At 40.0% G+C, this 26,426-nt stretch overlaps 1 protein-coding gene across 1 annotated transcript in view; it reads left to right on the top strand.

Moving 5' to 3' along the window:
- The window catches only part of syne2b (spectrin repeat containing, nuclear envelope 2b), a 95,513-nt gene that overhangs the window by 64,449 nt on the left and 4,638 nt on the right, over nucleotides 1-26,426 (top strand). Inside the window, exons 80-113 of the mRNA XM_088354986.1 lie at nucleotides 577-658; nucleotides 1,566-1,739; nucleotides 1,810-1,983; nucleotides 2,058-2,147; nucleotides 2,267-2,460; nucleotides 2,564-2,705; nucleotides 2,904-3,152; nucleotides 3,221-3,373; nucleotides 3,454-3,630; nucleotides 3,829-3,978; nucleotides 4,049-4,186; nucleotides 4,417-4,587; nucleotides 4,659-4,792; nucleotides 5,764-5,968; nucleotides 6,043-6,225; nucleotides 8,388-8,507; nucleotides 8,579-8,736; nucleotides 8,881-9,028; nucleotides 9,092-9,186; nucleotides 9,783-10,014; nucleotides 10,267-10,461; nucleotides 11,810-11,917; nucleotides 12,462-12,641; nucleotides 14,975-15,133; nucleotides 16,429-16,595; nucleotides 18,470-18,632; nucleotides 20,222-20,409; nucleotides 20,468-20,618; nucleotides 20,691-20,873; nucleotides 23,799-23,936; nucleotides 24,002-24,196; nucleotides 24,261-24,528; nucleotides 25,749-25,852; nucleotides 25,926-26,070. Of these exons, the coding sequence (XP_088211112.1) occupies nucleotides 577-658; nucleotides 1,566-1,739; nucleotides 1,810-1,983; nucleotides 2,058-2,147; nucleotides 2,267-2,460; nucleotides 2,564-2,705; nucleotides 2,904-3,152; nucleotides 3,221-3,373; nucleotides 3,454-3,630; nucleotides 3,829-3,978; nucleotides 4,049-4,186; nucleotides 4,417-4,587; nucleotides 4,659-4,792; nucleotides 5,764-5,968; nucleotides 6,043-6,225; nucleotides 8,388-8,507; nucleotides 8,579-8,736; nucleotides 8,881-9,028; nucleotides 9,092-9,186; nucleotides 9,783-10,014; nucleotides 10,267-10,461; nucleotides 11,810-11,917; nucleotides 12,462-12,641; nucleotides 14,975-15,133; nucleotides 16,429-16,595; nucleotides 18,470-18,632; nucleotides 20,222-20,409; nucleotides 20,468-20,618; nucleotides 20,691-20,873; nucleotides 23,799-23,936; nucleotides 24,002-24,196; nucleotides 24,261-24,528; nucleotides 25,749-25,852; nucleotides 25,926-26,070 (5,513 nt within the window). The remainder of the gene's footprint in view (nucleotides 1-576; nucleotides 659-1,565; nucleotides 1,740-1,809; nucleotides 1,984-2,057; nucleotides 2,148-2,266; nucleotides 2,461-2,563; nucleotides 2,706-2,903; nucleotides 3,153-3,220; nucleotides 3,374-3,453; nucleotides 3,631-3,828; nucleotides 3,979-4,048; nucleotides 4,187-4,416; nucleotides 4,588-4,658; nucleotides 4,793-5,763; nucleotides 5,969-6,042; nucleotides 6,226-8,387; nucleotides 8,508-8,578; nucleotides 8,737-8,880; nucleotides 9,029-9,091; nucleotides 9,187-9,782; nucleotides 10,015-10,266; nucleotides 10,462-11,809; nucleotides 11,918-12,461; nucleotides 12,642-14,974; nucleotides 15,134-16,428; nucleotides 16,596-18,469; nucleotides 18,633-20,221; nucleotides 20,410-20,467; nucleotides 20,619-20,690; nucleotides 20,874-23,798; nucleotides 23,937-24,001; nucleotides 24,197-24,260; nucleotides 24,529-25,748; nucleotides 25,853-25,925; nucleotides 26,071-26,426) is intronic.

The following is a 26,426-nucleotide window of genomic DNA, read 5'->3' as shown; positions in this document are numbered from 1 at the left end:
AAGATGGCTGATTGTGAAAAAATGTTTCTTTATTTTGCTCATTAGAAGACATTTGGACCTCTAGCAAACCTGCCTTCTCGGAAGCGCTCACGTTTTGGAGAAAAAACGGCAGCTTAAGTCAATAGCACATACTGTAAATTATGTTCTACCATTCAATGCGTGTTAGTCCATGGGCATCGCCATATTGTTGAGTGATGTCAGGTTGAAGCTACTCAATGAAGTCAGGGTGTATTTCTTTTCTCCGACTTTGCGACCTGCAGTACCCACTTCGAGTGTCATTTTAATGATATTTACCTGGTCGATGGTTTCAATTCCCACTTTTCTCCAATGCCGCATCAGTCAGTATAGTTGAAGCACTGTAGTTATCAATTTATGGGGAATGAATTAAAGTATGACTCTGTATCCTCCTACTTGTCATTAGGAAACTTGGAAAAGGGTTTTCCAATCATCGAGTTTTCTTGAAAACTGTCAAAGGTGTCTCAGTCCCCAGGGGGGAAGTGGCACAGAAGAATCATCCAGGGCGGAGACGGAAAGCGCAAAGTTGTAAAATGAAGGGTGTATGTTTGTTCCCTGCAGGATGCCTCCTGCTGAGAATGATTCGGCGGTGCTCGAAGGCGGCTTATCAGACGACGAAGACTGGCGGCTGACTGATTCTCAGGTAGGGAGAGCGACAAGACTTCACACCACAAAAAGACATGATTAGCACCTCCTCACAACGTGCTTTGACGACTCATCTTTTGACGTATGGGTGACAAAATCAGATGAGCCTCAGTAGGGTAGCGCCCCCTAGGTTGCTTTTCTGCAACTTGTTTGCTTTGAGAAAAAGATCACAGCTTGCCGCCAAATTACAAAGCTCTCAAAAAAGAGCAGAGTGGCCTAGTCATTTCAATTACTCCTGTGATTCGAGTGACTGAGAGAAAAACAAATCCAAATTTAACCACAACCTTTTATGTCCTGTTTATAATAAGGACAAATACGGATTATCCAAAGAGGAGGTAAAGAAGAACCAAATACTTTGACTCTGTGTTGTCCAATGAGATGGCGTGTTTTCTTCAAACTGTTTTTCCACTCCCAAACTGTCCGATTAATTAATTACTAAGTATGATAAATTATTTGCTATTTTCTTACAACCCAAAAAGACAACTTCAAAATATTTAGAATTTGAAGACAAATTGAGCGAGAATAACACATCAGCATGACTAAAACAAAAGCTAAAGCACACAATGAAAAAAATATCCCATTTGCTAATTTTAAGTATATTTTTTCCTATTCTAAGATATTTTATCTTGTTTCTCTAATCAAATACAAAAACCTTTATCTATTTAAGAAGTATATTAAAAAAAAAAAAGCTCAAAATATGCAAAATTATTTACCATCTGCGACTTAAGACAATTTTTCTTATTATATTTCTTCTCAATATACTAAAAAAAACAAGTAACATAATCTTGAAATTAGAAAAAATGTCCATACAAACGAGCATTTTTTCCTTCCATTTTGGTAAGATTCTTTATTTGCAGTGCAATAAGAGATTGAAAGTTGAGATTGTTTTGCCAATCACTTTACAGTACTCGAGCAAAGAGGATGAGACTGGACAGAAGGGCAGTGAGGATGTTCTGAAACACTGCGAGCTTTTGGCGCACAGCCTGAGCGATCTTGCGCTGGCCGGCCGAGAACGTTTGGAGCGGAAGCTGCGAATGAGTTCCAGGACTGAACTCCAGCGGCAACTGGACAATCACTCAGTCAGGATCGAAAAACAAAAGCTCACCACTTATTTGTGGCAAGAAATTTACCACCTTTTAATCTCTCTAGAAGTTCTTCCAGTTCCTGCAACAACGTCTACACACTTTGCACTTCCTTAAGCAAAGAATTCCCCAGTGCGCCCTCCACAGGTGGGAGGACACTATGAAACCCCTGCAGGAGAAGGTTCACTCTCTGCAGATGGAGGCGCTGTCCCGTGGCATCCGCATGGAACAAATTTTACAGGTTGGATTTTTGAACATGTTTCAGGTCCATTCTGAATATGTTTTTGTCATTTGTGCAAACTGCTATCTTGCCAGAGGTGGAGTGAGTGGAAAGAGGACGCCAACTGTTGCCGGGCGCTACTGGCCAGCATGGAGACATCACTTCCTGGAACCTTTCCTGAGCAGGTTTGGCAAACTCTTTTTGGCATAATGGTTTTTTTCTCAAAATCTTCTCTTGTTAAAGGTTAGTATATTAATCAAAAGGTGATACAAACATTTGATTAAAAAATCACTGTTTATTGCAGAATGAGTCCCTCCTTTTGGATACCAACCTGGCGCTGTTGGGTGTGACGCTCGAGGTGGGCCTTTGGTTGCAGCGGGCCGGCTGCACCCAAGTAGGTGTGGCCTGCAGGGACATTGAGTCTCGCTGGACAAATATGAGGCAATGGTTCAAGGGACAAAATGCAGATTTGGAAAGGAGGGGAAAACTCGCCAACAGGTGACAAGTACCTTGCGTTTTATTTTTTGGGGGGTTAGTAACAGGGGAAAAGGAAAGGGAATAGTGACTGTTTTAAGTTTCATCCTTTTGTTTCAACAAACAGTTTTGAGTCTGAGTTTGCTGCACTCATGGAGTGGATGAGCGGGGCCAGGCAGCTGATGGACAGCTGGAGTCTTTTAGTAGTCTCGGCTACAGCTGGCACCAAAGACAGTGTGGATAGGCGGGATGAGTTCTATCGCTTTGTGGTGAGTTCTGAGATAGTATTATTTATTTTTTGGTTAACTCATCCATATTTTCCTGCTTGAATTTGAAGCCCCTTCTGAGACCAACTTCGGAACCTTCTAAGACTGAATATACAAAAATAATAGGGATTTAAAAGCCAGACTCTGCTGCTGGGTCGACACACATTTTGATTTTCATTGAACGATCTGATTGCTGTGCAGATCTTAATCAAGGGTCTTGAGGAGCAAAGTGAACGGAAATCTGCGGTGGTCAGCGCCGCCTCTCGACTGGTCGACCTGAAAGGAGCTGAACGAGACTCAAGAGAAGTCTCTAAGGACGGACAGTTACCAGTCAATGGCTCGGTTGTAGATCCCCATCCTGCTTGTGAGAGCCCACATCTGGGACACTTGGAGTGTGATTGGTTGTCTCTGCTGGCTGATATTCCTTTAGTTCAAAGCAATCTACACAAGGTGAGTGGCGGGCAAAAGTCACTTTTACACTCATCTTTTTACATTTGTTTTGGGGTCTTCCTCGTCAGTGGTGGATGGAGATGTTGAGCCAGCAGGGGGCGCTTCAGGAATTACGTGTCTGGCTAGCTGACATGGAGTCTCGATTGCAAGAACGACAGAGTCTTGTGGACCGTAACTCATGCACTAGCGCTGACCTCAAACTGCTTCTTATATACTATAAGGTGGACTTGAGTGATAACACCAAAATGTTCTTTAGCGTCTACACAGAAAGTGATGAGCTATGAAACCACTCTTTTGTTAGGAATGTCATGCGGAAATGTCAGCGCATCAGGCTACCCTCGACCATGCCAGTCAACCTTTGCACACTCCCACTACCGATAACAGCCAGTGGGGGCGTGACGACGCCAACCGGTGGGCAGAAGAACTGGGAAGCTTCAACCAGAGCTGGGTCACTAGGAAAAAAACTCTCGAACTTCAGGTAAATCAGATCGGTTTTGGGTCACGATGATGAATGTGTACTCTATTTAGGGAGCCCCAATAAGCTTTTGAATTGTGCTTAAATGGGATAGCACTAATCTGCGTAATACATTGGCAAATGCATAGTTTTGATTTAAGCTTATTAAACTTCCTGTTCATGAAATCAGAAAAAAAGATCATTTTAACATTCCGACGTTAGATTGGGGAGCTGGAAGATGACTTGAGACTTAGGACAAAACAGGAATCTCACCTTGAGCAAATAAACACCTGGATGGCAGAGCAGAAGCGAAAACTGGAATTAGCCCGGACCCCTCGTAACCTGGCGGACCTTTGGTGTGACCCCCAGCAGGTCGCTAGTCACATTTTCTTTTTGGGACCCCCAAGAAGAGTCTTGATGATTTTATGAATTTTTTCATCAGGATTTAGAGGAGCAAATCCAGATGAGGGAGGTTGCCCTCAAGGAGATATCGGACCAACATGACCAGCAAGGAGGGAGCGGAGCCTTTGGTAATCTAATTGAGCAATCCAGAGCAGCGTGTGCTGAACTAAATCAGCTGGTAAGACTTGCACATCGCGATTCTTTTGAGTCATGTTCAGGAAACTCATTAACAAATTTGTGCACTCTTATGCAAGGCTTTTTTTTCTTAGTAACTAATATTCTGCCATTGTTGAGTACGTATAATCTGATCTGTTACAAATGTTTGGTTTAACATTTGACTAAATTCCTGAGCAAGAGGCTTTGTGGGATACAAAACACAATGCTGATCTCTTACTCTATGGTGATAAGAACAAGACTGTCGAGCGCGACCTGTCAGTGACGAAGCAGCTGCGGCGCAGCCTGGAAGAGCAAATATACGAGATGACACGAGCACGTGTGCGCGCCGGTCAGATGTTGGATATTCTTCAAGGTCCTGCCCACTCGCTGCAGGCCCACAAAGACCTTCAAAGTCAGATGCAGGTAAACTCAATTGGCGGGTTTACTGGTGTTCCTCACCAGCTCTGGCTTCAATCTCGCTAATTTCCGAACAGAATATTTGCGAGGATTTAAAGGCTTTGGATCCAGAGTGGGCGAGACTTCACCATACTTTAGGTGTTCTCCAGCTACGAATTCACCCGGACGCCTCTGACTTGTTGGCACAGCGCATCCGCGTTCAAGCTCAAAGGTGGCATGCCCGCATTTTGTGGAATTTAGTTTAATAATCGCAAGTCAAGTCAAGTCATTTTTATTTGTATAGCCCTTAATCACAAATAGTCTCTAAGGGCTTCACAAGTTATTACATATAAGAAGTTTAGGTTATTCGTATGCTATAGAGTAGAAGTGAGTTTTAAATCGCAAAATAAATAAAAAAAAATATTGTGCGGTAACATCTCAGTAGTAATCTGATTTTTAAACCAAGCATGTGGTTCTGTGGTTGCCAACCTTTTTGAAGCTGAGAGTTCCTTTTTCTTACTGATTACTGTGAAAGTTGTTACCAATTTTTAATTATTACAGGTTATAATACACTCAGTCAACCACTAAACATCGTGCCAGTCAGAAATTAGATTTCCTAGAAAATCACAATGATCCCCAACTTATTTTTAGAACCAGTCCGTGTGCTACTCAGGCGGTCTAGGTGGCTACCTGGGGCCCCCGGGCTTCACATTGGGGGCCCCTGATGTAGCCTTTTACTGATCTTTTTTCGGAATTTAAAAAAATGAAGCCAAAGAAAAAATGAATGTTTACATCCCATTATCTTCTATCAAAGAATGAAAGTTTGCTCAATAAAAATGTCCTATGTGGTTCGGAGGCATACAAAAGTTTGCACACAGAGCCTTGTTGAGGCTGCAAGCAGTCAAGGCTAAGCTTACTTTTCAATGCTCCTTGAAAGGTACTGATATGGTGTTAAAAACAAAAAATATATTATAACAGGAAGCGAGCATAACAACCCTCTAGGAATACTGTAATATAAATAAAGAGGTTTCTTTAGATTTACCCTTATTTTGTTGAATTTTGCTTGCAAAGTTAACCTTTCTGCACCCTCTTAAGTGCACACATTATTAGGTTTTTAATATTTTTAATACAACATAGTTTATACATAATCCTCAACCTCATAATAATGCATTGAATTAAATTACATTTTTCTGGGGTTGGCAGCTGGGCGCAAACATGTTCACGCTTGGACCAGCAGTTCCAGAAGGCCCTCATCCTCCAGACTTCATGGGATGATCACTTGTCCAATGTGGCCTTCTTATGGGAGCGTGTGAAAAAGCTGAAGAAAGGGGTGGCATCTGTTCCCACCGGAAACAGTACTGCGCGACGGGATGTGGATGAGATTGACGCCTATATACTGAAACTTCAAGTTCGTAAAAGCACTAAAGCACTTTTTTTCCCCAGGAATTTGTCATATCCTTCATACGTTTCTCTTCTTGACAGTCTCTGCAGGAGGGAGTGGACGATTTGCAGTGCGACCTGCAGGGTGCGCTGGAGGGCTCCAAGCACCTCATTGGCCTTTTGGAGCCCTCGACGGGTGCTTTCATCCAGTCGGAGAGCAGGTTGCTGACTCGTGCTGTCCTGTGGCTGGAACGCATGCTGGCTGGCAAACAGCGAAAATTAAAGGTGATATTATCAGTCAACCCCAAAAAATGAACAGATGAATGAATATGCATTCTACTGCATCCTTGCTGCTATCGTGTGAGATCAATTTTAATTCTAAAGGCGATTGGCCAAAAATCCCAATTCACTCTTTAAGTCTTGGTCAGGTGTCCCCCGGCTTTTTACAAGCCGAGAGCTGCTTTTTGATACTAATTATCGCAAAGGGCACCCAGTTTGATATGCATTTCTAAAAACACAATCTATAATGTTATTACTGTGTGGTTACTAAAGGTTAATTATTGGAAGTGGGGTAAATAGACTCAGTCAACCACTAAATAATATTTTTCTAGAAAATCACAATGACCCAGCACTGGTGAGTTATTTTCAGAACATATCCGCGGGCACCTGAGCTGTCCTTAGAGGGCACTGAAGTGCCCGAGGGCACCACGTTAGAGACCCCTGATCTAGCTCAACACAATTAAATTAAGCAAAAAAAAATTGAATTTGGAAGGCAGTATGAACACTACCCACTTGACAGTGCATTTTCAAAATGCATACATGATTACTATACGTGAAATCGATTCTGGATGAGTTGAACAATTTATATCAGAAGATTTGGGGGCCAAATGCGAACTGCGGGAGGATAATTTGAGGCCCCCATTTTGATATGAAAGTTTAATGGTACAATGTGTATTTAAGAGCCTCCTTGTGGTAAAGGTCATTCATTTAAAAAGAAAAATATTGATTCAAAAACAAGAAAAAATACATTAACAATGATGTAAAAATGCATGCTATAAAATACTTGTAGGTGCAGAATTTTTTTTTTTTGACAGAACATGAACTCGATGTCTGTCATCATGCTGGCAAGGCTACCCCCCAAAAAATTGAAATGTTTTTCTTCTTTTTTTCCTTTTTCCTTTTTGTTCTCCTGTTTTCTTTCTGTTTTCCCTTTTTCTTCTTTTTTTCTTGCTTTTCTCTTTTCTGTTTTTTTTCTTCTTTTTTCTTTTTCTCGTTTTTTTCTTTCTTTGTGAAAGGTTGGGCAATGGATTCAGAAGGAAAATGCTGCATTTTGGTCACTTTGAGTCCCTGTAATTTGTATTCTTCGTTGTACTTTTTAGCACTTGTTTTTGGTTGCAATACACAATACAACAACATTGAGTGGTCAAATAACCCATTGTCCCATTATTGTAAGTACAGTCCACATACATTATTGCTGATTAATCGATTTTCATATTAATTCTTAACTGGTTTTTTAAGTAACCATATTGTGTAGTAATCATCCATCCATCCATTATCTGCACCGCTTATCCGCGGTTGGGTCACGGGCATGCTGGAGCCTATCCCAGCCATCTTTAGGCAGTGGGCAGGGGACACTCTGAACTTCTTGCCAGCCAGTCGCAGGGCACACACAGACACAGACAACTCACTCGCTCATTCACACCTAGGGACAATTTGGACCGGCCAATCAATTTAACTTGCACGTTTTTGGAATGTGGGAGGAAACCGGAGTCCCCGGAGGAAGCCCACGCAAGCATGGGCAGAACATGCAAACTCCGCACACTAAGTAGATGTTATTGCACACTCTATTTTTTTGCACAAAACATTTAGTCTCCAGAATATTAAAACCAAAAATATATGCTTGTTTAAAACCGGAAGTGGCTAACCTTTACCAAAACTGAATTCTAATGCGATCGTTAAAGCTGTTTATTCGCGCGCAAAGACTTAGTTTTGCTTCAAATTAAGCAAACCTAGACTAAAATACTAGTCTTGTGTCAAGATTTGGGTTGTTGTTAAAGTTTGAAAAAGTGGTTCATTTATTTTCAAGGGGAGAAAAGCGAGAGTATTAATGTCTTAAGGGGTAGTGTTGGTAGGTATTTGTTGGAATGGTATAAATTAATCATTAAATGTTCATAACAAATACATTTGAATACTGCCTTTATTCGAATCACTGAATGAACTAATAAATTGATTGAACTTTCGAGCAGTCATTTTGAGTATTTCTTTTCTATAAACTGTGAAAGTCCACTCACAAATCTTTACCACACAGTGAAGGCTTACGAATTAATCTGTTAATAGTATGTGTGTATGTGTGCACATGATGGTCAGTATGGCAGCAGGTGACACACTGACCCAGCAGTCAGCATGCACCTATGTTGTCCTGATCAGCTTTTTCTGTTTGCATTCAGGAGGAGCTTCAGACCCTAAGGGAGGTGTGCAGCCTACTAGAATCATTGGAGTCAGCCCTTGACCGCTGGATGGAGTGTCTTGACAACCGGGTGCTCTCTGCGCAGTGTGTGGACAAGCAGGTCAGTGCACCGTTGCTATCAGTACAGCGATAGTCGTTTGTGAAAATTATTATGAAATATGTTTTCATCAGTGCGACAACATGCTGGATGCGAGCGCCAGCTCCGCTGACCTGGACGTCCTCAATGAGCTGAGTCGCGGCATCACGCTGAACGAAGACATCACGCGGCGCCTGCAGCACCTAAACCGAGGATGGGCTGACACTTCAGCCCGAGCGCAGGAAGCCTGCAGGTGGGCAAAAATCCATGACTTTGTTTCTTGCACATTTATATGAAAGCCTTGTAAGTCTCAACATGACATCCTGTTGATTACTGAATAGAAGAAAAACTGCAAAATGGTTATCTCAAAACTTATATTCATTCATTCTTTGTCCAGTGAGTTGCAGGCTGAGGCCTTGCAAAATCAGAGCTTCCAGCAAAAGTGTGAGATTTGGATGTCCTTCCTGCAAACAATGGAGGAGCGTCTGACTGTGGACGTGGCCGGATCTTACGAGGGGCTCAGGCAGCAGCTCTGCACTCATAAGGTAAGTTTCGTCCTGCATATCGTTAGCACCAGTGTGCTCATCTCAGTGGTGGTGTTTTATCAGCGCTTCCAAGCGGAGATTTCCACCGGACACCAAATCCTTCATTCCCTCATCGCAGATGCTCTCTCCCTGCTACAGAGAGGAGACTTGGAGGACAGGTGACCAATATAGGCCAAAATAATATGCACTGGGTCAAAACGGATAATTATTTTATTTTGATGAGCTTGATTTAACTTTTTGGGTTTTTAATTTTAATATAAGAATTATGTGGTTGTTGAAATAATGCTCGTTGTTTTGTACAACATGGCCCAAAATTGAGAGGTTCTTTTAAACATTTGAGGGGCTTGTATTGTTGTTGCACAAAAACTGTTTTTTTAATCATCATTTTTTTACAAAGTGAATGTTTTTAGACATGAATATTTGTTTGGGAAAAAAAATCCACCCATTTCATTTTTATTTTAAACAAAATAGAATATTTTTTGACAAGATAAAGTTGTTTGGGAAAATAAAGAAAAAAGGAAAATAGATTAACAAATGTAAAAATACATGGCGACATACATACACACATACACATATATACATACATACATACATTTTTCAAACACAACCCAGGAAGTTTGGTCAAATTAACCCAGGTTGTGCATCAGTCCACTAACAGAACTTAAATAAGAACAACTGTTTTATAGTGGGCGTGAAATATGATGGCAAAACGCCAAAGGGGCCAATAATAAACTCTCTATCGTCGTCCCTTCAGGAGCGACTTCATTCTGAAGCTTACACAGCTTCGTGAGAAGTGGCATGGCGCAGCCCAGCGAGCTGAACAGCGGTGCTCCCTGGTGGAGGGCCTGGTCCAGCTGTGGCACCGCTACCGCCACGGTGTGAAGAAGCTTCAGCGCTTCCTGGCCTATGCGCACGACCTCCTGCCCGGATTCGGACCTGTTCCCGGTGGCCTACAGGCTGCGCAGCAATCTTTGCATCAGCTTCAGGTGCCCCCTTCCACATTTCTTAAATCAAGTTTTATTTTTTGGGAAACCAAAGTGAGGCTTCACAATGATGCCTTGGCATGTGCGCAAGGAGAGCTTTAAGTCAAAATGAAGCAGTTAAACTTACTCCACAGTGCTACTAGCTTGCTCACAAGCCAAGGTTGGACTTGGTTGTAACTGTCTGGCGCCTGATCAACCTAGAAGGAACACAATAGCTCTAGCACTCAAAGATGGGCGTGTCCTGTGTGTGCCTAGCATGCCCGGCTGCTTTTCCAGCGCCAGCAAGGTTCCTTAGTCAGCACGCTAGAACTGGGCCGCCAGCTCTTCTCCATGGCCGAGCGCCAAGCGCAGGATGAAGTCCGGACCGAGCTGGGGGAGCTGCAGGACGACTGGGACCGCCTCAACGGTCTTCTCGATCGACGACTGGAGCTCGCCCGGGCCATTGTCCAGGTACTTGCTTGAGTGCCACTCAAATTAATGGGGGCTTGTGTATTTTCCCTTTCTGAATGCTCTAGACCAGTGATTCTTAACTGGTCTCAAATGTATTGAATGAAAGGATTGTGCAGTTTAAATCAGATTGTAGAATATATTCATGTTTTTTTTTAACAAAATGACCAGTAAAACTTTAACGACTACAAGAAATATTTTCCCTTGAATGCTCAAATAGGTGCATCTTTAATGAAATCCACTCTGCTTCACTTCAATATCTTCAGATATTTTTAGCAGACTCAACATGCACAAACCTTAAATTAAAAAATGCAACTACTTATATGCATATTTCATAACAACTCTAATTATTTTTTAACTTCACACTACAATGTGCCACCTGGTAACCTGCCTGTTTTAGCTTTGAGCACAAAGAAGTAATACACTCTTGTGGTGTCCACAGGTCTTGAAGTCTTCTAAGGGGTTTATCATGAACAGAGAGGTGTATTGTTTCCAAACGCCTCTTTAGTTTTGACGGTTTCATGCATTCATGCACCAACACTTCTGCACAACACAGACTGAGCTTTTTGTCCTTCTTTGTCAACATGTATAAACAAACTTTACCGTACTTTTTCTGTGGGGTGGAATGACAGATGTCAACTCGTATTTGCAGGGCATTATCGCCATCTCCTTTGGGCCGTGACCTACCAGTTGAGAAACACTGCTCTAGACTGAAAATATAGAGTAATAATTGATCGGATAAGGGCGTCATATACTCATTTTGTATGATCTTTTTATTTACTTGCGCATATTGGAAATGTCTCTGCATATGCAAATGATTTGGTCGCAGTGTAGGCCCTGGGGGTTTGCATTTAAAATGTTGATGTTGTTTTATGTATATTTTGCTGTTTTCTAAGTAGAAGCAGATGTTTTCAAAATGGCTACTTTACAAAAACAGAATAAGGTATTTTTTCTTTCAAACACATAAATTGAGAAATTGACAACATTGCAGTCCTTTAGAAAAATGCAAATGGTCTCAAAGTTGAGTTGTAAATAATATTTCCTGTACAATTTTAACCATATCAAAAATAAGTTAAAAAAATCAATGATTCTGAAAGTTTAAAATGTTAGTTCCTGTGATAGGGTCAAAAATCGGGCAGACAGCAGAAAATAGAGGACGACACTTCCTTTCAGTTGAATAGAATGTAATTGAAATGCAAATAAGTGAAGTGTCACATCATGATGACCTCTTTTTTTGTGTTTTTTTTCTGTTGAGTTGCCTAACACTAAAAAATCCAATCAGTGGCTGATTATTTTGCTCATCTTAAGCAATTCCATGCTGGTCACTTTGTTGCTGATTTTATTGATGTAGAAATGGGAGAGCTGTGAGGCAGAGCTGGAGGACAAGCTGCTGCAGCTGAAGGACATGAAGACCAGGCTCAACCAATCCATGCCCGAGTTCCTGACGCCAAGTGAAGAGGTGTGAGAACATATTTATCTACTTTTAATTGCATACATCGGCAAAGCTCATGCTAGCGTAAAGTTTAGTCCACCAAATTGTCAGGTGTGCCAGGTTAAATCCCTTAGTCCCCAGCATGGCACGGAACCATCTGCCAAATTCCCAAACATGCTAAACAAAGCAGAACGTGCCGGTTGTTAAGTGCTCAGTCTGCCTTGTGTTCTTTAAGTGTAAGATGTCAGTTTATTTGTCAACTTGGGACATCTGCCACTAAAAGTTTTCTTTTAAATGAGGGGCCCTCTCCACCCTTGGTAAAATCTCACTGATTTTGTTCAATGAAGCTGCGCACCATCCGGGTTGACCCCATGACTCCACCCTGACCCGTCAAAGCCTTTATCTCCCTCCCCCCATCAACGCTCCCTGCCCCCCGGCTGCTGCCCATAATCCCCTCTAGGGCGGGGACGTCCCGACACCAGAGAAAAAAGTCCCCGACCAACAGAGAAGCAAAAGCGTCCCAGTCACAGCAGACTGATTTCAGCTTCAAATTGCATGTGATGGTATGCAGGAGAACGAGGATCAACCGGAGGACCGGCCAGAGGATGTTTTGGACGACTGGGCCGAGAGCCTGAGCCAGCTGAGCGCCATGAAAACGGACCTCAGTCAATACGTGATGGCCGATGATGTCTTGCTTCTCCATGAACACGTCCAGCACCTGCGCTGCCACTGGGAGGAGCTGTGCCTCAAGGTCAGACCGGTTCAGTTGCACTTTTTGTTCATTGTCCATCATATGCCCTTATCCAGCCTGGTTACACTGTCTCCCTGTTCCATCACACCTGAATAGGATCATCTGGATTGTTATCAGCCTTCCGCCAATGACTTAATCATTTTACTCAGTGGTGTAAGAGGAGGGACACATGGGAAATGACTTAATCTAACTTTGGGTTCGCTGATGCCTAGTCTAACCCAGCTGGAAATATTCTGAGATTCAAACAGGGGAGCCACAAAAACATACATTGGTTTCTTCCGGGACGGTAGAATTACTTCACAATTACAAGAAGTCTTAAGACATTAACGACTTTAGTGCTTCTCAGCATCTGCCGGTCGACTTTACAATTCTACAAGTGGGTTGCGAGGGGGCTGACAGATGGCAGTCGCTAGGAGGGTGGGGGTGTGGCGTCCGGGGAGAGAAGCAATAATGAGCTTTGGTATTCAAAAGAGACCTGGGAGGAGGCTAAGTGAAGCAGATGACAGCATTTTTCAAAACTTTTTTTTTTGTACGAGTAAAGCCTCTGAAATTTTTGGTTACTGCTTCTATAATAAATCCATGCTGTTCTCCAGTCCAAAATCAGAGAAACAGAATTGGGATGCTAAGTTAGTGATTGGGAGTTGACACTTGATCACTATTTAGCAGGGGTCGGGAACCTTTTTGACCCAAAAAGCCATAATAGCAATATATGTTGATTTTTTTTTTTTCTCTCTCTCTTTTTTGAGAGAGCCTTACCATATATTTTAAGACAAATTTTACCAAACTCGCCAAACAAAATCTAAATTTTCAGGGCATTTTATATCACTGTGTGACGTTAGATGATTTGATAAAAAAATAGGAAATAAGAATAATGCCAGAGTCTGTGTCCCATACCAACAAATACACCACTTTAAACTTTTTTCCCTCACGCAATTAGTTAAGCTTGTTGAGGTTCATTTTGACCTTTTATTTTTTAATAAACAATGGTTTCAAAACAAGGTGCAAGAAGAGTTATTTTGTAAAAATGTTACAAAATACTGCAAACAAGGAAACTGACTATTTACCTTCAGTGCAGGCGGCGCTGGGCAGACAAGTGTGGTGTGTGCAAAGCTTGCCCACGCCTACCACTCACCCAATCAAATTGCTCTCTCTGCTTGGCTGGCAGTTCTTACTGATTAAAAATTTTCTGTAGGTCTTTATCTTTAGGTGACTTAACAGTAAGCCTAAATTGTTTAATGAGCTTCTATATAAATTATTCCTTTGCGACGTACAGTCAAAACAGGGTCTGTTGTTGTGACACATCAACTGTAAACTGTCTTGGGAAGTATGCTCTTTATATACTGAAACAAACCGTTCCACATACTGCCGCTATAACATCTATGCACGCAATACACTCGACTCCCTGCTTGCAAGATTTGGAAGGCTGTAGATGAGATTTGCATGGGCACATGTTTTCTCCGAGTCATATGTACTCATGAAAAGAGATGTTTATATATGGCTATGAGCCATTAGAACACAAAATGTCCTTTCTTCTGCATAGATTGACTGATTAAATAACAATTTTGTAAGGATTTAAAGGCTCTTTAATGTTTTTTTTATTTAGCTATTTAAACAATACTTCTTTAATTTTGAGTTCCTGATTGGTAAATCGCCACTAGAGGTCAGCCAATACTGGTAGTGGCTATCATCGCAGGCTGGTATTGGCACTGATGGCAATACCTAGAACGAGTACTTTCAAATCCCTTAAAATGATGAATAAAATTCATGGAACGTGTGTTGAAATTTTATTTGGCACGATGATTCATTCTAATAATTTTTCTACCGCGTGACTAGCTGTCTCTATACTCCACTGAGGAGAGCGACAGAAATGCCAACAAACATTTTATGGTGCTTCTAATCTGGACATTGTATTTTTCGTTTCTTTATTTTTAATCAGGTTGCAACAAACATCACATTACACAATGAGCAAATCACCAAAAGAGAATAAAGGGATTTCAGGTTGAAGCAAGAGACCTGTCACTGAAATAACTGTTGACGCTCCTTCTATTAATCATTTAAACAAATTAATAATTTAGAAATTATCACATTGTTTGAATCACAATATATATTTTACAGTTTCTGAAGGTTTATTTCCCCACCCCTCTCCACCTTACTCTCTAACAACAATACAATGTGTAGAAAAACAATCCGAAGCAATAGCACAAGGGAAAATTCTGGAACAAGTGTGAGAAGCGTCCTTTCTCGTATTAAGTTGGAATGTGTTCCAAAAACATGTTATCATTCTAGTTAGTGTCACAGATGCATGATTTTAAGTGGGTGTGTGGCATTCTAAGGTGTCCCTCAGCAAGCAAGAGATCAGTGACCGGCTCAATGCGTGGATGATGTTTAAGGAGAAAAATGCAGAGCTCTGCGATTGGCTGACACATATGGAGAACAAGTTGGCAGACGCGTCCCACCTCAACATCGAGGAGATGGTGGAGAAACTCAAGAAGGTGAACATGCATTACTAGGGATTAAAAATATCAGTTGTTTCTTATTATACCAATGACAATAACATCCTACCTCTCCGTACCTTTATCAATACTGATAATCGATAAACCATACTCACTGTGTCTAATATGTATATGTAACCGCGGTGTACGTGTCCCACCAAAGATCCACATTCACGCTGGACTGGATGATGAGGTTTTTATTATTACAGTTTCTGCAAATGGATGAGTCACAACATTAGCTTTTCTGTTGGCTTTGATCTCATTGCAGTTCTCTCTCTTGTAAGACTGCCAACAAAGCATATCAAAGAGCTTTCTTTTCACTTTACAGAAAATACATTTTAGAATATCACAATACATTTTTACATCTTTACATTTTAACAAGATACTTTTAACAAGAGATCGTATAGTGGATTTTTAACGTTTACAATGGATTCAACATATTTTTCTTTCGTCTGAATTTTAACCAACATCATCCTTTTTTAATGTATATGAAAAAATAGAAATAAAAACAATAATGAGTATAAAAACGGGTACAAGTTACCTGCAAATGGATGAGTCACAACATTAGCTTTTCTGTTGGCTTTGATCTCTTTGATCTCTACAAGGGGAATTCATAATTTAGTAAAACAGAAACAAAACAAAAATAAACCTAAACAGCTTGACAATATCAATCACGTTACTGTGCATGTTGAGAGATTTGTCAGCTGGGGTTATAATGTTTAAAATTAACTTATTTTGCGGAGCACCAAAAGATGTGTCTTACCATTGCAGTTCTCTCTCTTGTAAGACTGCCAACAAACCCCGCCTCCCGGTCACATGTCAGAAGCCAAAACCAAACCCCACCCCATACCAGCAGATAGCTTTGTTGGACTCATCATTGCAGGACATTTACCAAAAACTATACACATATTTCAGCAGGAATTTCAATAAAACAAAAGTTATTATTACACCCGTTACATATAGATATTTTCTTAACACAATGCTAGTAATTGTCACTCGTTTAGCAGAAAATGTGGCTCATTTGAAGTAAAAATGTTCCATTTTATTTTGAGAAATTGAGAATTTGAAATGTACAAAATTCAAGAATGATCTGCAAGATGATCTGCATTTTTTTTTATATCAGTAAATAGTACTTGAATTTATGACAACGTTTAGACAGGTTTCTTATTTAAGGTTTTTTCAAACAGGAAAAACAATGTAAAAGAAGCAAACTTTTGAGCAATAATTAGAAAGTCCATGTGACATGCTTAATTGTTAGCCCCGCTTGATGTTAACCCTTATTGTGGGCTGCCCAGGACTGCATGGAGGAAATGAACCTGTTCAGCGAAAACAAAAGTCACCTGAAGCAGTTAGGAGAGCAAATCATCGACGCCAGCAACAAAACCAAAGAGAGCAACATCAACGACACCATCTGCCAAGTCAATGACCGCTGGCAGCATCTTTTCCAACACATTGAGGCCAGGTATGTTCCCAATTGTCTGCTTCCATCGGCGGAATCCACCATATATAAGCTGATGAAGGGTTTAAATACTGAACAATTTCAAGTTTTAGATTTCTCAAAATGATATTTTACAGTGTATTTGTGTCAGCTTGGCAGTTCTTCGAATTGTTTTATTTCACACAGTAGTCAAATGTGTGTCAGTAATGGACGCTAGTTGTCCTATTGTCCACTCAAACCAATCTGAACAAAAGCTGCCGTTGGACACCCTGCAGCTGCAACGTTTGAAAGCCTTTTGCCTCTGGGGGGTGGACTTAGGTTGTGGGGAGGTAGAGTGTGGGATCAGAGGGTATTGTCGGACAACATGATCATAGGTTCAACATGCTATTAAGCTACGCTAGGTTGAGACGTACAAAGGTTTCCTACACAGTATCAGTCTTGGACTTTTTAAATCAAGATCAAATCCAGAAGCAAATGACTACTATGTCCTATCTTTATTCTTTTTTGAATATATTTTTTAAATCAGATTTTTAAGTCATTTGAAATTTTAAAGGAGATTTTTCTTAAAAGATAAAAACAAATTAAGATAAATGAAAATAATAATGATAATTTTATGAACATTAGAAGTGAGACTTGTACTTCTTCCTTCTACTCTTGAACATGTAAACGGTCCATCATTGCACATCACAGTTCAAGTTTTCAGAGTGGAGGCTGCTTTTTCTTTGGAGGAAAGTGTAATTTGTGTGCGCAAAGGGAAATAGTCTACTTAAGTTGGCGCCCAGCTCATGTCCGTATCATGCTCTTCACACATTACACTGACAGTGTTGCTTTTGTCCCAATTTAGCCTGGCGGGATGTGCTGTGCACACATGCAAAACCCATACAAGATTAAAATAAATCTAAGCCCATTAAGGGACACATATCATGTAATTTTCATCCTTTTTCAAAATGGAAAATATATTTTTATTGAGTATCTTACTTTAATGCAATGGCAAGGCTATTTTTTCATCTTTTTTTTTTTGTGGAGATGATTCTTAGCAGGAAGTAGGACGCCTTTTTAATTAACTTGAAATAAAAAAGAAGCAAAGCTTAGATGTTTATCACTATACTGGTGCGTTCAAAGACTATAAACACAATCTTCAAAAAACGGCTTTTTTCATACATGTATATAAAATAATTTTATTGGTATATTCCAATTATTTTCCGGGATGATGCATTCTAGTCTTTTTCATACTAACTTGTGATGTCATTGGAGGAATACTAGCACCATGTTTTTGTAGTGTTTTTGTGGAGAATGCCATGGTGTTATTTCGCAGGTGGATGCAGTAATGGTATAGCAAATAGCAAGCAACCAAAAGGGCTAACTGGGAAAAAAAAGCAGAGCCGTCATGGGGTGCTAACTGATTGATCAACGAAAATAGTCCTCTGCTTTGGCAGAAAAATGCAAGGCTAGCTGTCCAAACAACACACGGTGGACAGCCGAGGCAAACAATGAACGCACGCTTTAACGTTAGCAGATAAGCAAATTCCACGCTGTCTTTGGAGGGCAAATGACGCAATTTCTTCAAAACATTTACTGGGCACCCAGCGACAGGGTGCGCAAAGTTCCAAGTAGAAATGAGTGGTATGCAATCAATGTTCATGACAATTGCTGTCTGTTTCAGAGCTGGCCTCACAGATTATGTTAATGGGATTCGCCACTTTGAAAGCGTTGCTCCTTAAATGATGTCACAGCTTTGCAGCAAACAAGCTAGATGTCATATTTGCGACAACATTTCTCGAGTCTCTTGGCGCTTGTAATACTTTACAACATATTTGCACAATTGTGGGAAAGAACGCTACATGTTCTTTGCCTACATGAAAAAAAAAAACATTTTCTGTTTGGTAATACCTTTTAAGGGTTCGTAAGCTGAAGGACACCTTTGCGACGGTCCAGCAGCTTGACAAGCAAATGAACGAACTGCGTGTGTGGTTGGCTGACGCCGAGGCTCAACTGGCTCAGCCGCTGCTTTACCACGTTTGCCACGATGAAGACATCCAACATAAGCTCCGGCAGCAGCAGGTAAGTGGGTGGGGGGCTAAGCCATGAGACAGATTTGAGTCTGTAAAAGAAAGAAAAAAAACTTGCTGGAGGCTTTTTCACCCTTCATCTCCATTAGCGGATGAGAGACTGCTCGTGCGATTTACGCTCCTTTTGGGTCGTTAAGATGTTGTGTGTTGCTATGGTAACCAGCAGGGGGGCTCACTTCGCTGGCAGCAGGCCATCTACCTCTCAGTCCCGCCCGTCTGTCATCTCACACGTGGACTGACAGCCCAAAACACCAAAAACTCCGGCTTTTACATGCAATCAGTTGTTCCAAAGAGTAGAGTGATAAATGGATGCTTCATTTTTCTTGACTTTTTCTTTGAGTGTTTGAGTTTTGGAAAAAAAAACACATTTGTCTTTGGAATATTTCCAGACAACGTACTTGTCCAAAAATGCATGATAAGGTAGAAAAAACACACATGTAATACTGGTCTATAAGGTGCATTATTTGTATCTTATAACAAACACTCTTAGATTATTGGAAAAATACTTCATCGTGTAACATCTTGCTTTGCTTGATGTAATAGTGGAAATTTTCACATTGAAAAAGAAGCTGTTTCTTGATTGTATTTTTTTGAAGACTAAAAAGAGTGTCTTTGCAAAAAAAGAAGACGCTTGTCTCCGGTGGGGATGAGGATGGCATTTGTTTTCAACGTAGAAAAAGAAAAAATGCGTTGTAGAAATGTTTTGTATTAAAACTCTTTCCGTGTACTGTCTTTCTTTGTAAATATCTCATGTTTCAATGTAAGTACATGCGGCTTATCGTCAGGTGCGGCTTATGTATGTACAAAAGTTTTTTTTCCTTTAATATTGTACTGGGTGCGGCCTATAATCAGGTGTGTCTTAGTCAGAATTTTACGGTATATTTAATGTTAATGTTGACTGTGTGTAGCCCCTTGAGATTTTCTGTGATTAAGAGCTATACAAATAGATATGACTTAACTTGACTTGAATTACATTTTTCTCTATATGACCGTCAGAAGAAAAAGTTTAGAGAAATCTGCCGTAGAAGAAAACAACGCATAGAAAAAGAAGCAACATGAAAAATGAAGAAGCTAGTTTTTTACGTGAAAAAGCTGCCGTTTTTTGTCATAGAAGGGAACATAGTTAATTTATTATTATGCATTGTTTTACGCGTTCTGTTTGGCTAAACAGTCCTTAAAACAGTAGATATTGGTGAAAAAAATACTGTACATTTGTACAGGTACTGCATACAGTACTTTTATTTCCTATATGAATGCTTAAGCCCCTAAAAAGGCTTTTTTCTTTGATTTCAATGTATTAAAGTTTTTAATTGTAATTATTGTTAACTGTAAAAAAAAAGGTTTCAACTTCATGGATTTTGCTTATTACTGGTTCTTAACCAACGCAATAACCAAGAGTTCATTTTATACATTGCAGAAATATTTGTAATTATATAGTATTTATAAATGTTTACCATGTATGTGAAAAAAGTATGCCTAAACGACATTATTTCCATACTTTGAAAATATGTCATCGAACAATTGGCCAAAAAAGGCGCGCGCCCATTTCGTTAATTACATTTTCCAACGTTCACCGCACAGGACGCGCAGCGCAACATTGACGATCGCACGTCCATGGTGGCATCGGTCCTGGCGCTGTGCGACAGTCTCTTGCGTGATGCTGACGCCTGTGGCAGCGAATCAGAGCGCGACGCCATTCTTCAGACCGCCCACAATCTGGACCGACGCTGGAAGAACATCTGCGCCACATCCCTAGACCGGAGGCTGAGGTTCTGTTCCCTTGAGAATGAAAAAAAATGCATCTGGAACATTCTATTCGTATTGCAGGATCGAGGAAACTTGGCGTCTGTGGCGCAAGTTCTTGGAGGACTTTGCCACCTTTGACGACTGGCTGAGGGAGGCTGAGCTGACGGCTGCCAACCCCAACTCTGCCGATGTCCTCTACACTCGCGCCAAGGAGGAGCTTAAAAAGTTTGAGGTAAACTGAACTGAAAGCCTGAATGGACGGCAGCAGCTTGCTTATACTTGACCATTGCGGTGCTGTCTCTAGAATTTCCACCGCCAAGTGCACGAGCGACTGACTGCGCTGGAGCTGCTCAACAAGCAGTACCGCAGGTTGGCCCGAGAGAACCGAACGGACGGCGCCGGCCAGCTTCACCTCCGTGTGAACGAGGGCAACCGGCGATGGGACGGCCTCCAGAAGCGGGTGGCCGCAGTGTTGCGGCGACTCAAGGTGAGCACAAAATGGCACCACCTATGTGCACAGGTGTCCGTAACGTTTGGCTCGCTAGCCACATATGGCTCTTTTCATGTGTACATCTGGCATGGAGATAAAATAAGAGCCAAAATAATCTTCTCTGGGACATTCCAATTTTTACTTTATGCATTGCTTAAGCAACACAAAAAAACTATTGTTAGGTCCGAAATATATAGGGAAAGGTTTCAATTCCAGTTTACACTTGGGGTGTTACAACAACAGACCCAGTTTTGGCTGTACATATCTAAGGAATCCTTTTATATGGATGCTCATTAAACAATCTATGTTCACTGTTGAGACACTTCATGATGAAAACCCAGAGAACAAACTGTAAACACCTGAAAACAGTAGCCAATCATCCAGAACAGTTTAATTAGATGAGCGGTAGGGGTGGGCGGATGTCTGTACACATAGCGCACCCCTTTTGAAAAAAAGTGACCTCATGTTCATCCCTACGTTGTTGTTTTTTAAATATTTGTTAGTGTGGCATGAAAATTGTGAATCCAAGGAAAGGCCTGTTTCAAGCACAGTCCAAACGCCAACCCAAACATCAAGAAAGATTAAAAAAGAAGAGTTTATTCACGCGCATCTAAGAAATGCATGTACTTGCACACTCATTATAAGGAGCTTGACATAAGCATATATTTCTAGCTCCGTAAAAGTTTACAAATATTTTCTGTACCATTGATCTCGTTGACCTTTTACAATCTTTGACGAGAAGAAAAAAAACAGCATCTCATCCAATTGGGCACCCGTCCAGCAGCACCCTTAGCCCTGTGACATTTAGTCTAGCTTAGAACAGAAGGAAGAAGGGGTAAGATATACAAAAGATTGTTTTGACATGAAGGATCGGTTTGCGGTAGTAAGCTCTGTGGCTTTCTCTCTGTGTAATCCCAGCAGGATGCGATACAATCGATGGCTTTTTTGCAAACACCGACAGACTTTTGTTAAAGATGCTTCACTTCTTACCCACATATATGAATTAGCCTCAACTGTTTCTCCATGATCCTTGTATTTTCATTTTGTGATTCAATCTTTGGGGCAGAGACGACACTGCCAAATGTCCGGGTTACAAAATGTTGTAAAATAATGAGAAATAAAAAGATTTTTTAAATCTGATTGATAATTTAGCAAATTTTGAATACAGCATACGTTAACTTCAAACAATCACCGTATTTTCCTGACGACAAGTCTCTCAAGTATAAGTTGCACCAGCCAAAGAATGCATAATTAAGAAGGAAAGAAAATCTTTCAGTCGCACTCGGAGTATAAGTCGCATTGTTGGGGAAAATTCAATACAAATACACCGAAGACATACATGTCATCTTGAAAGGCAATTTGAAATAAAAATTAAACAGAACAAGGTGAACTAGCGTTGCACGTACTTGCATATCTTAGACACGTTCATCAGTAACAAGGTAGTCAAGTCATGTTTTTTTGTGACGCCCTTAATCACAAAGAGTCTCAAAGGGCTGCACAGACCACAGATTATTACAAACCACAGACGATTATGACACCATCCCCTGGTATAAACTTACATGAGGGCAAGGAAAATCTCAAAACCCTCAACATGAGGAAAATAAAGAAACATTGAGAAGGGACCGCACATGAGGTCATTCCCCTTCCAGGATGACCAGGCTGCAATGGATGTTGCAATAACAAATAATAAACAGATATTGTCAACATAAAATATAGGTTATTCGTATGCTATAGAATAGAAGTGTGGTAAGATATTAAGAGTTATTCAGATAACTGTAGCATAAAGAACCTTCTTACCAAACTATAATTTTCACTCCAGCTCACTAAATCCAATTGAATTTTCATCCTCTGTGTCACAGGCGATTCGCCATTCCTTCCGCTTCTACATCGCTTACAGCAGACTCATCTTCACCCCCGCTTTTTGCTAGTCTTTTTCAAGTCCTAAGCTAACTACAAATTTGTTTGTCTGCTTTTTGGCTGCCTATTTTACAATTTGCAGTTTGTAATCTGCAGAATTTTCTTTTCAGTGCCGTTCTGTTCAGTCTTCTCAGTTGTTTTCCCGAGCATGATGGTTTTCTTCTATTAAAATTATTTTAGAAAATTATTATTAAGGGAATTTAGGAAAAATTTAATATATTTATTAAAATGAGAATAGTAGTTAAAATAATAAATACTGTTGGAATATAATAAGTTAAATTAAAATTAATTTTGCTTGTTTAAAATATTTTTCCATTTTTATGATTTATTTTAAGAATTATTTTAGTAAAATAATGTCACCCCTTTTAATTTGTATTTATTAAAACAAGAACACATATTTAAAAGGGACAAAATTATAATTACTAAATAGTCAATAGGCTTTATTACATTTGATAAATAGGCTTGTATAAAATATTTATCAAATGTACTTTTTTTTATTATTTTTTTTATAATTGAAAAAAGAAAAAAATCTACTTAAAACTATGCTAGTTTGCTCCCAGTAGCCATTAAAAGATTAGAAAATAAAACAGTATATTTTTCTATTTTAATAAATTGATACAAAAATTTTTTTTCATGAAAACCAAAAATCCCTTAAGTGTATGCAAATTAGTCGAGAATTGCCATGGAAAAAATATCCATTCATTATAACAATTATTTTGCTGGTTTCTTTGCAAAAAGTTTAAAAATGCAACATGCTTTATCCTAGAAAAACAAGGTGAAATATTGTACTATTAAAGAAGTAATATTTTAAATATGTTTTTCAATTTAAATCCTTTTTTTCTCATTAGGAAGACTCCACAACTTATTAGGTTATTAGGAGGCCTTATGTAATAATGACAACAATACTGTAACCTCAATTTTACTGTTGTGGTCTGAAGCAGAGATGAGTAAGACCTATTAACTCACTCGTTTTAATGTTAAATGTGACATTATTTTGTTCTTCAGCACTTCACGTCCCAGAGAGAAGATTTCGAGGGCACGCGCGAAGGCATCCTGATGTGGCTGACTGAAATGGACCTGCAGCTCACGAATGTGGAGCATTTCTCCGAGAGCGACATGGAGGACAAGATGAGGCAGCTAAGGGTATGGGAGAGTCGCGCCTCTGGTGATCCTTTCCGAAACACAGCAACTTCTCTTCCGCGGTGCAGGCTTTTCAACACGAGATCACGCTCAACGCCAACAAGATCGACGCCCTCATCGTTTTCGGGGAGAACCTGATCCAAAAGAGCGCCCCTCTGGACGCAGTGCTCATCGAAGACGAGTTAGAAGAACTTCATTCGTATTGCCAAGAAGTTTTTGGCCGTGTGGCTCGGTTCCACCACCGATTGGTCCACCGCTGTCTGGTCAGTAAAGCCAGTTTATTCCAGGAAGGTATCTCCAGTTTTCTAATGTCCTATATCTGTGTAGATCAAAGTGCCTGACGAGGAGCTGGAGGACCAGGAAAATCCCGGAGGAGCAGTTGTTGCAGCATCACCGTGGAGTGACCCCTTCAGAGCTGATCGCCAGGCCTCAAGCCACCTTCTCGTCCTGCCCCTGGAGCATTCAGGGAGGGAGACACCTGTCAGCGTGGACTCCATCCCACTGGAGTGGGACCACACAGTAGATGTTGGAGGGTCCTCGTCGCACGAAGATGACGAAGATGTTGAAGATGGCAGCTTCTTTAGTGCACTGTCAGGTAACAGGGTTTATTCGTTTTTTACATTAGTTTGCTCCTTTTTTGCTGTATTTGTTACTTCATTAGGACTATTTTCAGGATTTTTACCTAAATTTACATGTTTGATCTTTTGATAGTCCTATTTTGGCTAGAAGCCTTTTTTTTTTGGTTGAACCTCAGTTTTATAGTTAACGTTCTTGTTGAGTATTTGTTGAAACGTATCTTTTTTTTTTAATTAGTATAATGGTTTCTTTTTTAAAGTTTACACCAACGATCTTATATTTTCCCATTGCATTGTCATTTAAATATTTTCTTTATTTAATATTTATTTATGTATTTAAAGTTTACAGACCTGACTTTGAGCAAGAAGCGTATTCATTTCTATACATCAGTTTTTCCTTTTCAAAAACAATTCTTTTAAATATTACATTTGACTATTTTTTACTCGTTTTTAATGAATGTTTTTTACAGGAAGTCGAGAAAAACGCCTTTTCCCTCTTTTATATAATAACTTTATTTTTTTGGGTTGGTTGCTTGGATCCCTTAACCACTCGGGTTAATCCGTCTCCAGGCCAACATGTGTTTCCACCCGGTTTTAAAAAAAAAATGCACTTCCAATAGAGTATTATATTTTATAATAATATATATATTTTTAATTAAATTATATATATATATATATATATATATATATATATATATACATACAAATTCATTTATTTTTTTTGCCTAACCTCTCATTTTATAATTAACTCTTCTGTTTCAACATTTATTTTTTACTTATTATCTAACCTCTATCTATTTAATTCAATATTTTCTCTGCGTTTATTTTTACTTTTTATACCATTGCTTGGTTAACATAAGAAACCTATTCACTCAATGTTTTAGTTGTTTCTGCTTATTTATTATAATTTTTTTTATACTCCTTTTTTATTTTTTTAATTATTAATTGAGTTTGTTTCACATCAATTTAAAAAATTTGATTCAATTTTTCTTTTAAAAATGCACTTAAGTTGTCAATTTTGTCTTGATGCAATGCTCACAGTCGCTGCAGAATGTAAGGAAAAAATCATTCTAATATAACTTATTAAAACCAAGTAATCAGTAGTGCTACTTTTTCAAGGTACCTCTGGCAAAGTTGGTCCCAAATCCATTTTGTTGTTTAGACAACCGGTTGTGATGGTTAAGATTTGTGTGTCTAAACGAGAAGGAAAAAAAACAAGCTGTGTGTTTTAATCCTGCAGTGACATTTACCAGTGACACGCCGAGCTGGCACTGTCCACCCTCCCCGCCGAGGACTGCGCTGTGCCGGAAAGTTTGCAATACCTCTTTCCACCAGCAGGGCTACGTAAGGAAGCCATTCTACACTATGGAATTGCTCGCCGTGTTGTTGGCTGACGCTCGTTCCTTCACCCCATCAGGTCAAACTGATGTCCGAATGCTGCGGGAGCATCCAAGACGTGAAAAGAGTCAAGTCTATCCTCAACGAGGAGCAACAGTCGGAAGGATCGCCGGCCCTTCTGTTAGGTCTGAGCAGCGGCACCGCACACAAGCCCTTGGGGACAGGTAATAATGTTGCTCGATTCAGATTTTTTTTCTTATTCGGTGCCAAAGACCAGTGTTTTTTAACTGGTGGTTCGTGACCCAAAAGTCGTTCACGGACCTGTGCCTGGGCAAAATAATGCTAAGAAAAAGAAACGAAGGGTCCATAAAACTCCTTAAGAGTAGAAGGCGATAATGCCCTGCTGAATCTCTTCTACCTGTAAAGTAAATTGACAAAATTGAGAGTGACCCATCTCATTTTATTTTGATTTTGTTGGTTTTATTTCCCTTTTCTGCCCCTAAAAATGGGTCCCAAAAAAGTTAGTTGTAAGCGAAAGGAAAAGTGGAAAATGGTGACAAAAACAATTGAGTCAAAGGAT

The sequence above is a fragment of the Urocampus carinirostris genome, chromosome 15 (assembly GCF_059441175.1).
Source record: "Urocampus carinirostris isolate Australia breed hairy pipefish chromosome 15, RoL_Ucar_1.0, whole genome shotgun sequence".
NCBI classification, from domain to species: Eukaryota; Metazoa; Chordata; class Actinopteri; order Syngnathiformes; family Syngnathidae; genus Urocampus; species Urocampus carinirostris.
Note: the sequence above shows the minus strand (reverse complement) of the source record. Positions and strands in the feature narration are given on the sequence as shown.